Raw genomic sequence first — 15773 nt, forward strand, 5'->3', positions numbered from 1 at the left:
CACTTAAATTAAGAGCCCACACACAATAAAAACCATTGACTGAATGTTGTCACTGAGTGTTTTATATTAGAATTATGTAGGGCGCAGTGGTAGCACTGCAGTCTCACGGTGCAGAGGTCCCAGGTTCGATCCCGGCTCTGGGTCACGGTCCGTGTGGAGTTTGCACATTCTCCCAGTGTTTGCGTGGGTTTCGCCCCCACAACCCAAAGATGTGCAAGGTAGGTAGATTGAACACGCTAAATTGCCCCTTAAATTGGAAATAAATGAATTGGATACACTAAATTAAAAAAAATATTAGAAGTATGTGAGTAAAACATTCATATTAAGCATTCTACTCAATGGCATACACAATGCATACTCTGCCACGTAGAATAAAAGAGTGCATCCTGGCTGAGGGGAATTAACCACTAGTGGTAGGAAACAACCATATGGGAAGAAAACGTTGAAGAATTGCCATTTGGCAGGGTTATGTGTACGATGGAATCTAGATATGGAGTATTTAGAAGGATGATTTAGCATCCAATCAAATGTTTTTGATAATTGTCAATTCATTTAAATTATGAGTTCAATCATTACAACCGCAAGTTCCTACTATCTACCCGTTTGAGTGCCTAGTCCAGTTATTTGAGAATGTGAAGCAAGGGTTAATAGCCAGAAAGAGCCAGAATGACCGGGATACATTAGTGGAAAATTACAAATTAGAAGAATGTGTTATTGAAGCCATTGAAGGAGAATGAATTTGCTCAGAGTAGAGGAATGTGTTATTGAAGCCATTGAAGGATGCTCAGAGAAGGGAGTGATATTTGAAGTCGTAAGCCGACTCATGACTATAAGCCAAAAGAGCCTTGAGAAACAAGGCGCATGGCCGGATGACAGGATATGAAATGTGGGAGTCGCTTGCAACTATAGCTAACATTTATTAATTAAGCTAAAACTGCTACATTATCATGTGCCAATAGATAACCTCAAAGTCTGTAAAATCATGTACTGGAACTATTGTAATAACCAAACTATGCTTTGAAGTGTGGGCAAGCTCAAAACATATAAAAGAGGGGTGCTTTGAGCAAGACTTTGGCACTCTCAGAGGTGTTTCTTTGGGATACCTAGAGAGCAGCCCCGATCGCAATAAAGAATATTCTGAAGTACGGACGTGTTTGAGATCGTTTCTTCCGGACTGAGAGACAAGTGAATTAGAGACCCATTCACATATTCACTGACCAAATTTGATTTCTGCCATCTTTCCAGAACGAGGCAAAGGCTATTTACTTCTCCAAAAGCAGAGAATTCTGAGGCAGAGTCATTTTGAGCCACCATAATGCTTAGTAACAGCACTGGGAGAGGTTTGGGACTCTATGTATTTGAGCAAATAGGTGGGGGAGAAAAGAAAGGGATGAAATTATGTTGAGAAAAAAAGCTAATAACAATTTAAATATATGTTGTTTTCTCAGCTACAATAATGGTCTAAATTAGAAATACTTTTTGTTAGGCACCAGAATTAAAACAAAGTGAAGAAACTTACTCGAGCATAATCTCCAGTCTCTTTGCATATGTTTCCTTGTCAAATTTTTTGTTTGTACTTTGTTGCACAACTAGAAAATATGGAAATATTTTAGCATCCAACAGTCTATTTATTAAACAATATGACAATTAAAAGGGATACATCAGACATACTAACTGAATTAATAACTGATTTTTGTTTTATAAGGCACGTGTAGTTCTATTATAATTAAGAAGCATCTACAATACAGGTTTAAAAAAAATCCAACACTTTTACCAGGAAACAAGTTTCCAAAAATACACACATCGATTGATACAGCACTGAGAGGCAGCAATGCTCAATTTTGCAGAACGAATTACGTGGCTGTGCGTTGTTCAGTTCAATGAGAAAAAAAAAATCAATGTATTTTTTATCTGTTGCATACTTTAGAATGCAGTCACCAGGCTGCGACATGTCTTTTAGTTTATTGAACTGCCCGCCTAAAACAATACAATACCATGAATGGATCCCTTAAAGGACCCAATCAGAACACACTAAAGCATAATCACCTTACATTTGTTGCTGGGGGGGTGTGATAGAGAGAGCACAAAAGATTTAACTCCTGGTCTGTTCTGAGATACATGGGGCGAGATTCTTCGATTGCCGAAATTGTGTTTGCCGATCGGTCAGAGAATCCATTTTTACTCCGGAATAGAGGGCGGTGCCATTTTTACGATGCTCCGCCCCCTCAAAAATAGCGTACTCGAGGAGTATGCCGCATGCCACCGGGATGGCCTCAGGAGGTCACCCGAAACCCTCCCCCGATGGGCCGACTTCCCGGCGGCGTGGGACATGTGTCCTCTCACTTTTCGCAAACCTGGTGTGGCGGCTGCGGACTGCGTCCAGCGGCGTCATAGGCTGGGGGGGGGGGGGGGCTTTAGCGGCGGTTGGGGGGGACTTGTGGAGGATGGACCATGGGTGGTGAGGGGAGTTACAAGGGGACAGTTTTTGGCAGGCCGGGTCCACACGCGGCCGGTGCCATGTTGTACGGTGCGGCCGTCGCCGTGTACTTGCACTCCCGCGGACCTGTCCATTCTGCGTCCGTATCGGCAGGTAAAGGCTTTACCTGGCGCGTCTGCTAGCCCCCCCACCGGGCAAAGCATCGGTGCGGGAGCGGCAGCGACTTTTTGGTCGTAAGACCAGACGGATCCTGAGGACATAGCTGCAGAATCGGAGAATTCAGCCCAAGATTTCAGCTAAGTCAGCCATTTGGGGTACCATAATAGGCCTCAGTAACTAATAATGAAAATATAAATGACCAGGTTTCCTATCCGTGATTGACATCCAGTGGTCGTGTCGCAATGTGTGTTTTTTTATTTTTATAAATGTTTTTTTTATTGAGTTTTCATATTTTATATATGACAAATTACAAGTTATTAGAGAGAGAGAAAAAAAAAAAGGAAAACACAAAAATTTAACATGAATATTTACAGGTAAGCATCTTCATAACAATAATTGTGGCCGCCCCCTTTAGCCAGCATACATATTTTACATTCCCCAATATGGCCGAGGCACATGTTTATAGGCATTTATTTATAGTTTGGTTTTGGGCCTTGGCTTGCCATCAAACCCCCATACCGAGCCCGTAGCCCCCCCCCCCCCCTCCCCCCGGCTACCTTCCCCCGATTCCCGTCCATTTTCCCCTGGTTCTTGGCCACCCGACTATTCTTCCTCATGTACGTTGGCCACAAACAGGTCCCGGAACAGTTGCATGAATGGCTCCCACGTTCTGTGGAAGCCGTCGTCCGACCCTCGGATGGCGAATTTGATTTTCTCCATTTGGAGAGATTCCGAGAGGTCGGACAGCCAGTCTGCAGCTCTGGGTGGTGCTGCTGACCGCCAGCCAAACAGGATTCTACGGCGGGCAATCAGGGAGGCAAAGGCAAGGGCGTCCGCCCTCCTCCCCAGGAATAGATCTGGCTGGTCTGAAACCCCGAAGACCGCCACTATCGGGCATGGCTCCACCCTCACCCCCACCACTTTGGACATAGCCTCGAAGAAGGCTGTCCAGTACTCCACAAGTCTGGGGCAAGACCAGAACATGTGGGCGTGGTTGGCCGGGCCTCTCTGGCACCGCTCACATTTGTCCTCCACCTCCGGGAAGAACCTACTCATACGGTTTCTCGTTAAGTGGGCTCTATGTACCACTTTTAGTTGCGTCAGGCTGAGCCTTGCGCACGTGGAGGTGGAGTTGACCCTATGCAGTGCTTCGCTCCAGAGTCCCCACCCTATCTCCATCCCCAGGTCGTCCTCCCATTTCCTTCTTGTTGCGTCCAGTACAGTGTCGTCCCTATCTACCAGTCGGTCATACATGTCACTACAGTTCCCTTTCTCTAGGATACTTGCGTCCAGTAGGTCTTCCAATAGTGTCTGTCGTGGCGGTTGTGGGTACGTCCTTGTCTCCTTTCGTAGGAAGTTTTTGAGCTGCAGGTACCGTAGCTCGTTCCCCCCAGCTAGCTGAAATTTCTCTGTCAGTTCGTCCAGTGTTGCGATCCTGTCGTCCGTGTATAGGTCCCTGACTGTCAGTGTCCCCCCGTCCTGCCTCCACCTTTTGAAGGTGGCGTCGGTCAGTGCTGGTTTGAACCTATGGTTGTTGCAGATGGGAGCCTTGTCCGACATTTTGTACAGGCCAAATTGCTGCCGCAGTTGGTTCCAGGATTGGAGGGTGGCTGTCACCACTGGGCTGCTGGAGTGTTTTTTGGGTGGGGATGGGAGTGCTGCCGTGGCGAGGGCCCGGAGGGAGGTTCCCATGCAGGAGGCCTCCTCCGCACGCACCCACTCGGCTTCTGGCTCCTGGATCCATCCCCTTACTCGCTCGGCTGTTGCCGCCCAGTGGTAGAATTGTAGATTCGGGAGGGCTAGCCCCCCCCTGGATTTTGTTTTTTGTATGACCTTCTTTGGGATCCTAGCATTTTTACCCCCCCCATACGAACGCCATGATATGTTTGTCCAGCGCTTTGAAAAAGGCCTTGGGGATGTAGATCGGAATGGATCTAAACAGGAAAAGGAACCTGGGCAGTACGTTAATTTTGATCGTCTGGACTCTACCCGCGAGGGAGAGTGGGAGTGTGTTCCATCTTTGCAGGTCCTTTTTAACTTCCTCCGTCAGGCTGGTGAGGTTCCATTTGTGGATCCCTTTCCAGTCATGGGCTATTTGGATCCCCAGGTAGCGGAATTTATTTCGGGCTTGTTTGAACGGCAGCCCCTTTAGTGCTGCCCCCCCCCCCTTGCGGGTGTACTGGGAAGATCTCACTTTTGCTCATGTTGAGTTTGTAGCCCGAGAAGGCTCCAAACTCTTTCAGGAGCGCTATGATTCCGTCCATGCTGCTTTGTGGGTCCGAGATATAGAGGAGCAGATCATCCGCATAGAGTGAGACTCTGTGCTCTCTACCTCCCCTTCGGATCCCCCTCCAATTTTTTGCTGCCCTGAGCGCGATTGCTAGCGGTTCGATTGCTAGTGCGAACAGCAGCGGGGACAGTGGGCATCCTTGTCTGGTGCCCCTGTGCAGCTGGAAGTATTCGGAGTTGGTATTGTTGGTCCGTACACTCGCCATGGGAGCGTTGTATAGGAGCTTTACCCAAGCGGTGAACCCTGCTCCAAGCCCGAACCGCTCCAGTACCTCTATGAGGTATTTCCATTCGACTCTGTCGAAGGCCTTTTCTGCGTCCAGGGAGACGATCACCTCTTGTGTTCTCTCCCCGGAGGGGGTCATTATCACGTTCAGCAGGCGCCTGATGTTCGCGGTAAGCTGTCTACCTTTGACGAAGCCCGTCTGGTCCTCTGTGACCACCTCAGGTACACAGTCTTCTAGCCTTTTGGCTAGGATTTTGGCCAGTATTTTGGCGTCTGCGTTCAGCAGAGATATGGGTCTGTATGACCCACATTCCGTTGGGTCTTTGTCTTTCTTAGGTATCAGCGAGATTGAGGCCTGTGCTAACGTGGGTGGCAGTGTGACCCTAGCTAGCGAGTCTGTGAACATCTCCCGCAGGTGCGGGGCCAGCGCTGTCGCGTATTTTTTGTAGAAGTCCGCCGGGAATCCGTCCGGTCCCGGCGCCTTCCCCGTCTGCATGGAGCTAATGCTCTCCATGATCTCTCCCAGTGCTAGTGGTGCTTCCAGATCCCGTTTTCTGCCCTCTCCCACGACTGGTATGTCCAGTCCATCAAGAAACCGGTTCATCCCAGCCTTCCCCGTTGGGGGCTCCGAGGTGTATAGCTCTTGGTAGAAGGCCTTGAAGGTTTCATTAATCCTCTCTGGTTCTGTTTCCCACGTGCCTCTGGTACCTCTGATTTGCGCAATTTCCCTGCTGGCTGCCTGCTTTCTCAGCTGGTGTGCCAACAGGCGGCTGGCTTTGTCTCCGTGTTCGTACAGGGCCCCGCGGGCCTGGCGGAGTTGGTGTACTGCTTTCCTGGTGGAGAGCAGGTCAAAGTTCCTTTGTAATTCTTTTCTCTCCGCCAGGAGCTCTACGGTCGGGGCCTCGGAGTATTTACGGTCTGCCTCCAGTATGGAGTCGACCAGCTTCTGCCTAGCCACCCTTTCCTCCCTATCTCTTTGCGCTTTGTAGGCAATGATTTCCCCTCTTAGTACGGCCTTAAGCGCTTCCCAGAACGTGGAGGATGAGACCTCCCCGTTTTGGTTGTTCTCCGTGTATTCCGCTATGGCCCGCGCTATCCTTTCGCTGAAGGCCTTGTCAGCTAGTAAGGCACCGTCCAGCCTCCATGTGGGGCGCTGGGCCCTTCCCGTCTCCAGCCGCACGTCCATGTAGTGTGGGGCGTGGTCTGATATCACAATTGCGGAGTATTCCACCTTGTCTATCCCTGGAAGCACCGTTTTCCCCACCACAAAGAAGTCAATTCTGGTGTACACATTGTGTACTGGGGAGAAGAAAGAGAATTCTTTCTCCCCCGGGTGAGCGAATCTCCAGGGGTCCACTGCTCCCATCTGCTCCATATAGTGACTGAGTTCCCTTGCCATGTTTGAGGTTTTCCCCGTTCTGGGGTTTGATCTGTCCGTCTTTGGGTCCTGTACACAGTTGAAGTCCCCCCCCCATGATTAGTCGGTGCGTCGCTATGTCCGGGATTTCTGCCATGGTCTTTTGGATGAAGCTCGTGTCGTCCCAGTTGGGCGCGTACACGTTAACTAGAACTACCGGCGCCCCATCCAGGGCCCCGCTGACCATGACATACCGTCCCCCTGGGTCCGTAACCGTCTTTGTCACCCTAAACATTGTCCTCTTGCCAATCAGGATCGCCACCCCCCTGGCCCTTGCCCCATAACAGGAATGATAGGTTTGTCCCACCCAGCCCTTTCTTACCCGCAGTTGGTCCTGCTCCCTCAGGTGCGTCTCTTGGAGGAAGACTATGTCAGCCCTCATGTTTCTAAGGTGGGTGAGGACTCTAGATCTCTTCACTGGGCCGTTAAGTCCCCTTACGTTCCAGGTGACTATTCTGGTGGGGGGCTTCTGCCCCCTTGCTCCTGTGGGGTTAACCATATTTGTCCGGTGGACGCGCCCCTGCCCTCTGGGGTTTCCCTTTGTTAGGGGGCCGTCCAGGATGTCCACTATCACTGCACTCCCCATGCGGTCGGGTCCCTGCGCTCCGGGGTTCCCCCTTGTCCCGGGGACACCCGCCATGGCCGTCCACTGTGTGTCCGCCACGCGGGTAGTCCCCTGCACTCCGGGGGGCCCCTTCACCCACAGACCGTACTGGGTGGGTGCTTGCAGCGGTTCCCTGTTTCGAGCCCTTGTCTGCGGCACTTTGTGGCCCTATTCCCTTTCTGGCCTCTTTTGTCCCTTCATCCCTGCATTTCCCCTCCCTGGTCTCTCGCCCCCCGAGTGCCCCCCCCCCCCTCTATCCCTTTTCCCCCCTCCCCTGTATACCCCTCCATTGCCCCTCTCTCCCCCATTGCAAAGTGTGTTTTTGATGTTCAGTGATGATAGGATCAGATTCAGATTACAATTCATGATTGGCAGGTTATTCAAAGCTCAATTTTCAGGCTCATACATGAAGAATGACCAACTACCTGGGCAAGATAGTTCTCCAGCATTCTTGAACTCATACCCAGCAACAATTAGTGCTTTCAGCAGCAGAGGGAAGAAAATTGGTTAAAAACGTACAAGAAAACATTTGAAGAGGCAAAAATTGAAGCAATGAAAATGGACACACCTTTTTGCGCTTTCGGGTTTGACTGCACTTCCAGAATCACTGTCATCACTGCGTCTGCATACATGTCATTTAATGGATTTGCCACCCACTATGAAAAATAAATATAACGTTTTATATAAACAACTTTACTGAAGTATCAAATCCTTTTATTTCATCATGCTGTGGTTTACTAACTTGACCTCGTCAGTGACAGAGAATTAAAATATATTGGGAACATATTTGTAGTTACTTTGAAAAAGACTCAAGGATATTATTCAAAGTTATTGGAACTGAAAATGAAGACAGTGCGGTCACCTGAAAAAAAATAACAAACGTGGACCTGATGATAAAGCACAACTCCATGATGATTACTGACGAGAGGGTCATAGTGACAAATGTTGGCCTGGTTCAACTATAAGTTGATCATCTGTAAGAGTGGATGGGTAGGGCCTATTTACTTTAGCGGAGAGGTCAGTAACGAGGGGACATGGATTTAAAGTGAGTGGTAGAAAGATTAAAGGGGAGATGAGAAAAGGGTCTTTCACCAAGAAGGCTGAGAGGGTCTGGAACTCACTGCCTGGAAGGGTAGAGGCAGAAACACTCAACTAATTTAAAAGATGTTGGATATTCACCTCAAGTGCCATAACTTGTAGAGCTACGGTCCAAATTCTGAAAGTAGGATTAGCCGGGGTGGCTTGTTTTTCAGCTAAGTGGCCTCTTTCCGTGCCATTAACGTCTTATGATTTTAAGTCAGAAAGTTTGGGTTTCCAGATTGACGACATAATTTAGGCTCACATCTCAATAGTGGACTGAGGAATTCCATATTACCAGAAGTACTTTGTTTTGGGCAAGATTGTAAAATTTAGATAATTTCTGCCTGCTTAGGTGGATATCAAAGACCCAACTTAACCATTTGATAAAGAACAGGGACGTTCTATCACAGGGGTGGGCAAACTTTTCCGTGCAAGGGCCACATTCAGAAATTCACAATTTTAAAGGGCCGCATAGTATATTAAGTAAAATAATTAATATTTAAAATAGCCAAAATAAAAGGTTTTTAAAGAAAAGCAATTCATTTTTATTAATTAATATTTTAAAGTAGAAACTTCACATGAAACACATGTTGTGCCGAGCAATGATCACCCTACTCAAGTCAACGTATCCCCCCTATACCAGTAACCCAACAGCCCCCCCGCATGCGGCCCGCGGGCCGTAGTTTGCCCACCCCTGTTCTATCACCTCTTGGTCAACACCATTAAAATAGATTAATTGATCATTTATCTCAGTTATTTGTGGAACCTTGCTTTGTGCAATTCTGCTGCCACATTTACCTACACTACACTATAATGTATTAAGTGTGAAATGCTTTGGGATATTGCAATGGTATGAAAGGCTCTACACCACTTTTCTTTCTTCCATGGTTAAAAACCATCCCTGGTTTAGTTAGTAGCACTCTGGCCACTCTGTCACAAGGTTCCAGGTTCAAGTTCCAATGCAGATCTTATCCACAACAAGAAAATTGAGGGACTGCTACAATGTCAGAAGGTGCCGTATCCCGGATGGTACGTTGAACTGAACCCTGTCTGATTGTGGATGTAAAAGATTCCATGGCACAATTTTGAAGATCAAGGGGTTACCCCCATGTCCTGGCTAATATTTATCGCTCAACCATGGTCACAAAAAACAGGTTATCTGGTTTGTTGGGATTTGCTGTGAGCATCGGCTGCTGCTTTTCCTACGTTATACTACATTACTGCACAATGTTCAGCACCATTCAGGATTCCTCCCATTCATGATTCCTCAGACAACTGATGCAAATGCAGCAAGACCTGGACAATATCCAGACTTGGGCTGACAAGTGGCAAGAAGGGCAGCAGGGTAGCATGGTGGTTAGCATAAATGCTTCACAGCTCCAGGATCCCAGGTTCGATTCCCGGCTGGGTCACTGTCTGTGTGGAGTCTGCACGTCCTCCCCCTGTGTGCGTGGGTTTCCTCCGGGTGCTCCGGTTTCCTCCCACAGTCCAAAGATGTGCGGGTTAGGTGGATTGGCCATGCTAAATTGCCCGTAGTGTCCTAATAAAAGTGAGGTTAGGGGGGGGGGGGGGGTATTGTTGGGTTATGGGTATAGGGTGGATACGTGGGTTTGAGTAGGGTGAAGGGCCTGTTCTGTGCTGTACTGTTCTATGTTCTAAGCATTCACGCCACATAATCTCAAACAAGAGAGAATTTAACCATCGTCCCTTAACATTCAATGGCATTACCATCCTCAGGATAGCTGAATCCTCCACTATCAACATCCTGGGGGCTACCTTTGACCACAAACAGTACTGGACTAGCCATATAAACACTGCGGGTACGAGAGCAGGTAAAGGCTAGAAATCCTGTGGCAAGTAACTCGCCTCCAGACTCCACCACCTACAAGGGACAAGTCAGGAGTGTGGTGGTATACTCTTTACTTGCATGGATGAGTGCATCTCCAACAACAAGAAGCTCAACACCAAGGGAGTTGGAGGTGTGGGGAATAGAGGAAGAGGGGGGATGCAGGTATGGGGGGGGAAATAGAGGAAGTGTGTGGCTGGGGGGAGGCAAGGGGATAAGATAGCCGAGGGGTGGTGGGGGAATAGAAGGTGGGGAGATAGAGGGGGTGAGGAGAATAGAGTGAGTGTGGGGGTGGTGGGAATAGAGGGAGTGGGTGGTGCGGGAAATAGAGGGCGTGAGGAGGGGGGGGGGGGGGGAAATAGAGGGGGTGGCAGGGGGAAAAAAGAAGCTCGACATCATCCAGGACGAAGCAGCCTGCTTGATTAGCATCCCTTCCACAAATGTTCAACCCTGCCACCACCACCAAGCACAAGCAGCAGCGCACACCATGTATAAGGTGCACTGCAACAACTCACCAAGGTAGTGCCTTCCAAACCCACAACCATCTAGAAGGACAAGGGCAAACCTCCACAACCTGGAGGTTCCCCTCCACGTCAGTTACAACTTACTGAAGGTATGCATGCAGGTGCAGTAAAAAAAGAAAATGGTATGCTGGTCATCATTGCGAGAGGATTCGAGTACAGGAGCAGGGATGTTTTGCTGCAATTATGCAGGGCTTTAGTGAGGCCACAACTGGAATAGTGTGTGCAGTTTTGGTCACCTTATCCAAGGAAGGATGTTCTAGTTATAGAGGGAGTGCAGCATAGGTTTATCAGACTGATTCCTTGGATGGCAGAACTGACGTACAAGGGGAGGTTGAATCGGTTAGGATTGTATTCGCTGGAGTTCAGAAGAATGAGGGGGATCTCATAGAAACCTATAAAATTATGACAGTATTGGACAGGAAGGATGTTCCTGATGGGTGTGTGTCCGGAACCAGGGATCACAGTCTGAGAATAAGGGGTAGACAATTTAGGACAGCGATGAGGAGAAACATCTTCACCCAGAGAGTGGTGAGCTTGTGAAATTCGTTACCACAGGAAGTAGTTGAGTCCAAAACAATGTATGGTTTCAAGAAGCAGTTAGATATAGCACTTAGGTCAAAGGGGATCAAAGGATACAAGGGAAAGCGGGATTAGGCAATTGAGTTGCATGATCAGCCATGATCAAAATGAATGGCGGAGCGGGTGTGAAGGGCCAAATGGCCTCCTCCTGCTCCTATTTTTTTCTATGCTTCTATGTCATCCTGACTTTGAAATATATTGCCGTTCTTTCATCGCCGCTGGGACAAAATCCTGGAACTCCCTCCCTGACACCTCAGGGACTGTAGCCGTTCAAGGCGGCAAATCACCACCACTTTCTTAAAGGGAACTAGGGATGGGCAATGAATGCTGGCCTAACCAGTGACACCCAAATCCTGTAAAAGAATGCGAAAAAATAATAGCAATTACGCTTCAAAAGTACTTAATTGGATGGATGTAAAGTGCTTTGAAACAGCTGGTGGTCATGAAGAACACTATATAAATAAGTTTGTTTTTATTTTTTCTTTAATTATTTGAAACTGGAAAATAATAAATATGGGAAAAAATTCACCTCTAACACAACCATGCTTGGTTCCTGAATCACTGTGATAGCTTTGAAGACTCTCAGTGCTGACTTTTCTTGAACTTCTACTTCTTCAACATCATCTGAAAGATAAAATGTTATTCAATTAGAATGTTTACAATTCTTCTTTCAAAGGCAACTGAAGAACTATCTTTGAATACACACAGCAGTTAGAATTCTAAAGTACGGTAAATTGATATTTTTTGAACATCTGATTTGTTTAACCGAGTTCCACCAAAATACAATAACACGAGTCATCCCTGACAGAAACAATAGTCCTTGAAATTAAGATGTTTCCTTCCTTATTGACTGAGTACTGAAAATGCACCGTCTCTTGTGGTGGTGAGGCATGTGGTGCTGAATATCCCATTTAGTTGTCTATCTGTGTTGAAGTAATTACCTAACTGGGGGGGGGGGGGATGGTTTAGCTCAGTGGGCTGGACAGCTGGTTTGTGATGCAAAGCGAGGCTGAAGTTATTCAGGACCATCTTCTCAACCTTGTTCCTCGCCTGAGGTGTGGTGATCCTCAGGTTAAATCCCTCAAAGTGAAAAGAGCTACAACTAACTGCAGCAGTTCTTATCCAGGGCAACAAAAATCAAGTGAAAGCGGGTTCCTGCCTTTAATCGCAACCCAGTGATCTGTTGGGAAAGTGTACATAGAACCATAGAATTATTACAGTGCAGGAGGCCATTTGGCCCATAGAGTCTGCATCGACCCTCTGAAGGAGCACCCTTTTACATAGAATTTACAGTGCAGAAGGAGGCCATTCGGCCCATCGAGTCTGCACCGGCTCTTGGAAAGAGCATCCTACTCAAGGTTAACACCTCCACCCTATCCCCATAACCCAGTAACCCCACCCAACACTGAGGGCAATTTTGGACACTAAGGGCAATTTAGCATGGCCAATCCACCTAACCTGCCCATCTTGACTGTGGGAGGAAACCGGAGTACCCGGAGGAAACCCACGCACACACACGGGGAGGATGTGCAGACTCCGCACAGACAGTGACCCAAGCCGGAATCGAACCTGGGACCCTGGAGCTGTGAAGTGATTGTGCTATCCACAATGCGACCATGCTGCCCTTTTTTTTTTAAACATTCAGTTCCGAGAACTGCACAGACTACCTATTCAATCCAAAATTCAAACTAGCCCCTATCTTTTTTACATAGAACATACCTACCTAGGTAAACCCCCCCCCCCCCCCCCACCCCCCCCAACCACGATCCCCGTTACCCCACCTAACCTGCACCAAGGGGTAATTAATAGGCAATCTATCATGGCCAATCCACCTAACCTGTACATCTTTGGACTGTGGGAGGAAACCGGAGCACCGGGGGAAACCCATGCTGACACAGGGGAAAGTGGAAACTCCACACAGACAGTCTCCCGAGGCCCAAATTAGAATCCGGGTCTCTGGTGTGGTGAGACAGCAGTGCTAACCCCCCGCTCATGTGAATGCTCTCTGTGCAATTATGCATACCACCTACAAGTAACTTCTCGAAAAATGGAAATGGAAAAAGCCAGAATGCAAATCCCAATAATCCCAGACACATCAACCTTATCGGCATTATCACCCATAACTGAACGACTTGCTGATATTCGCTGTACAGACTTTTGTGAGAAAGTGTTGATAATGCAAGGTAATGGAACGTAGTCAATGGTCAGAAGTTAGCAGCTTTGGGGCAGTGGAGGGGGAACAAGAAATGAGCAAAGTTATATACAAACCTGCAAGTGTTTGGAGGTGTTGTGCCAAGAGCATGAAAGATCCTGAGTACTGAATGGCCTGGGTCTGTGTCACTGTGCTCATTGCTAGGTCAGTGTAATCTGTTAAAAAGGGAAAGAGGACAGTTTATCTTTTGAGCTAGTATACTTCAGACATATATATATTTTGGAATTACAGAAGGATCAACTATATAATGCTAGAAACAATTTGTTTTCATAACCAGTCTCATTTTAAGAGTTTGAAACAAATTTGAATCTAATTACTTTGCTAGTTCAAAGCAGTGCTGGTCCAAGGAAATAAATGGGACCAATTCCATTCTTGCTGCCCTGTTCCCCATGCCTTCCTATCCGTTGTTCTTCAATGCAACCTGCAGTCTGAGTGGCACTATCTAATGCATTTCATTCAGGTGTTGAACCCATACACAAAGAATAAGGCTAAATGGATGTTTTCAGATTAGTGAGATGCAAATAGTGGCGTACAATGGAAATCTGTACTCAGATCTCTTCGGTTTTCCATTTAAAAAAAACGTTTTCCTCAGGGCGTGGGAGACCAGCAATCCCCTAGTTACCCTGAGAGTTTTTTTTGGGTGGGGGGGGTGTCCCAACCACAGAGTACAAGAGGAATCACATATAGGTCAGGCTGCGTAGATTGATGGTTCCCTTGCTCGAAAGACATTAGTACACCAACATTATGCATTTGAGATGTGATAAAAATGAAATGCAACTTAAATTGTGCAACATCACAATTCTCAGCACCTTCCATTAATTTCTAATAAAGTGGCACATTAAAAAATTATTTTCAGTGGACTGTTTTGGTTTGTGGTATCCAGATTTTCCTAAAGCGACTGTTAGGTCGCGGGTTTTCAATAAATGGAATAAGATGTGGTCAAACTACTGGATTAAAACACGTTTGAATTGTGAAAAATAGCAGTCTCATCATTGACTGAGTCCCAGCCAGGAGCTGGTTGCATTGTAATAATAGTAATAATAATCTTTATTGTCACAAGTAGGCTTACATTAACACTGCAATGAAGTTACTGTGAAAAACCCCTGGTCGCCACATTCCGGCACCTGTTCAGGTACACAGACGGAAAATTCAGAATGTCCAAATGACCTAACAGCACGTCTTTCTGGACTTGTGGGAGGAAATCGGAGCACCCGGAGAAAATCCACACAGGCATGGTGAGAAAGTGCAGATTCCCACAGAGTGATCCAAGCCGGGAATCGAACTTGGGACCCTGGTGTTGTGAAGCAACAGTGCTAACCACTGTTATAGTCACAGATTTATCAAGTCATTCAACTATTTCTAGAAAAGGTGGGACAAAGTTACATCTTACAGCATTGTTTCTCTACCTTTTCCCTTTCTTAAATCCAAAAATCATAGAAAAAATTATAGGATAGTCACAGGGCAGAAAAAAGCCATTTGGCCCATCCAGTCCATGCTGGGTTCCTGAAAGTGCAAAATAGCTAGTCCCACTCCCCTGCCCTTTCCCTGTTGCTTTGCAAATTTTTCCCCTCGGCTGCTTATCCAATTCCTTTTTGAGGGACACAACTGAATCCGCCTCCACCACCTTTTCAGGTAGTACCTTCCAAGTCCTAACTGCTTGCCTCATAGAAAACCGTTCCCTCATGTCAACACCGACTCCTTTGCCATTCACCTGAAATAGTTGTCCCCCGGTTTTTTGCTCTTCTGCCTAATGGGAACCATGCCTTTTGATCTACTCTGTCTGCAATCCTCATGCTTTTTAAAAATTCATTTCCAGGATGTGGATGTCGCTAGTTGGGGCCAGCATTTATTGCCCATCCCTAGTTGCCCTTCAGAAGGTGGTCATGAGTTATCTTCTAGAACTGCTGCAGTCCTTGAGGTGTAGATACACACACTGTGCTGTTTAGAGGGAGTTACAGGATGTTGCCGCAGCAACAGTGAAAGAACAGCGATATATTTCCAAGTCAGGGTGTTGAGTGACTTGGAGAGGAACCTCCAGGTGATGGTGTTCCCAAGTATCTGCTGCTCTTGTCCTTCGAGGTGGTAGTGGTCATGGGTTTGGAAGGTGCTGTCTAAGGAGCCTTGGTGAGTAACTGCAATTCAATTTGTAGATGGTACACATGGCTGCTACTGTTAGTCAGTGGTGGAGGGTTTGAATATTTGTGGAAGGAGGAGCAATCAAGCGGCTGCTTTGTCCTGGATGGTGTCGAGTTTCTTGAGTGTTGTTGGAGCTGAACTCATCCAGGCAAGTGGAGAGCATTCCATTACACTTCTGACTTATGTCTTGTAGATGGCAGATAGTCTTTGGGGAGTCAGGAGGTGAGTTACTCGCCATAGGATTCCTAATCTTTCACCTACCCT

General features: G+C 47.2%; 1 protein-coding gene across 3 annotated transcripts in view; it reads right to left on the reverse strand.

Moving 5' to 3' along the window:
* cpsf3 (cleavage and polyadenylation specific factor 3) overlaps window positions 1–15773 on the reverse strand; it is a 42726-nt gene that overhangs the window by 11400 nt on the left and 15553 nt on the right. For all 3 annotated transcript variants that reach the window (XM_038800284.1, XM_038800283.1, XM_038800285.1), the window contains 4 exons: window positions 13430–13528; window positions 11691–11785; window positions 7701–7788; window positions 1520–1589 (listed from right to left, as the gene is read on the reverse strand). In XM_038800284.1, the coding sequence (XP_038656212.1) occupies window positions 1520–1589; window positions 7701–7788; window positions 11691–11785; window positions 13430–13528 (352 nt within the window). The remainder of the gene's footprint in view (window positions 1–1519; window positions 1590–7700; window positions 7789–11690; window positions 11786–13429; window positions 13529–15773) is intronic.

This window comes from Scyliorhinus canicula, chromosome 6, assembly GCF_902713615.1.
Source record: "Scyliorhinus canicula chromosome 6, sScyCan1.1, whole genome shotgun sequence".
NCBI classification, from domain to species: Eukaryota; Metazoa; Chordata; class Chondrichthyes; order Carcharhiniformes; family Scyliorhinidae; genus Scyliorhinus; species Scyliorhinus canicula.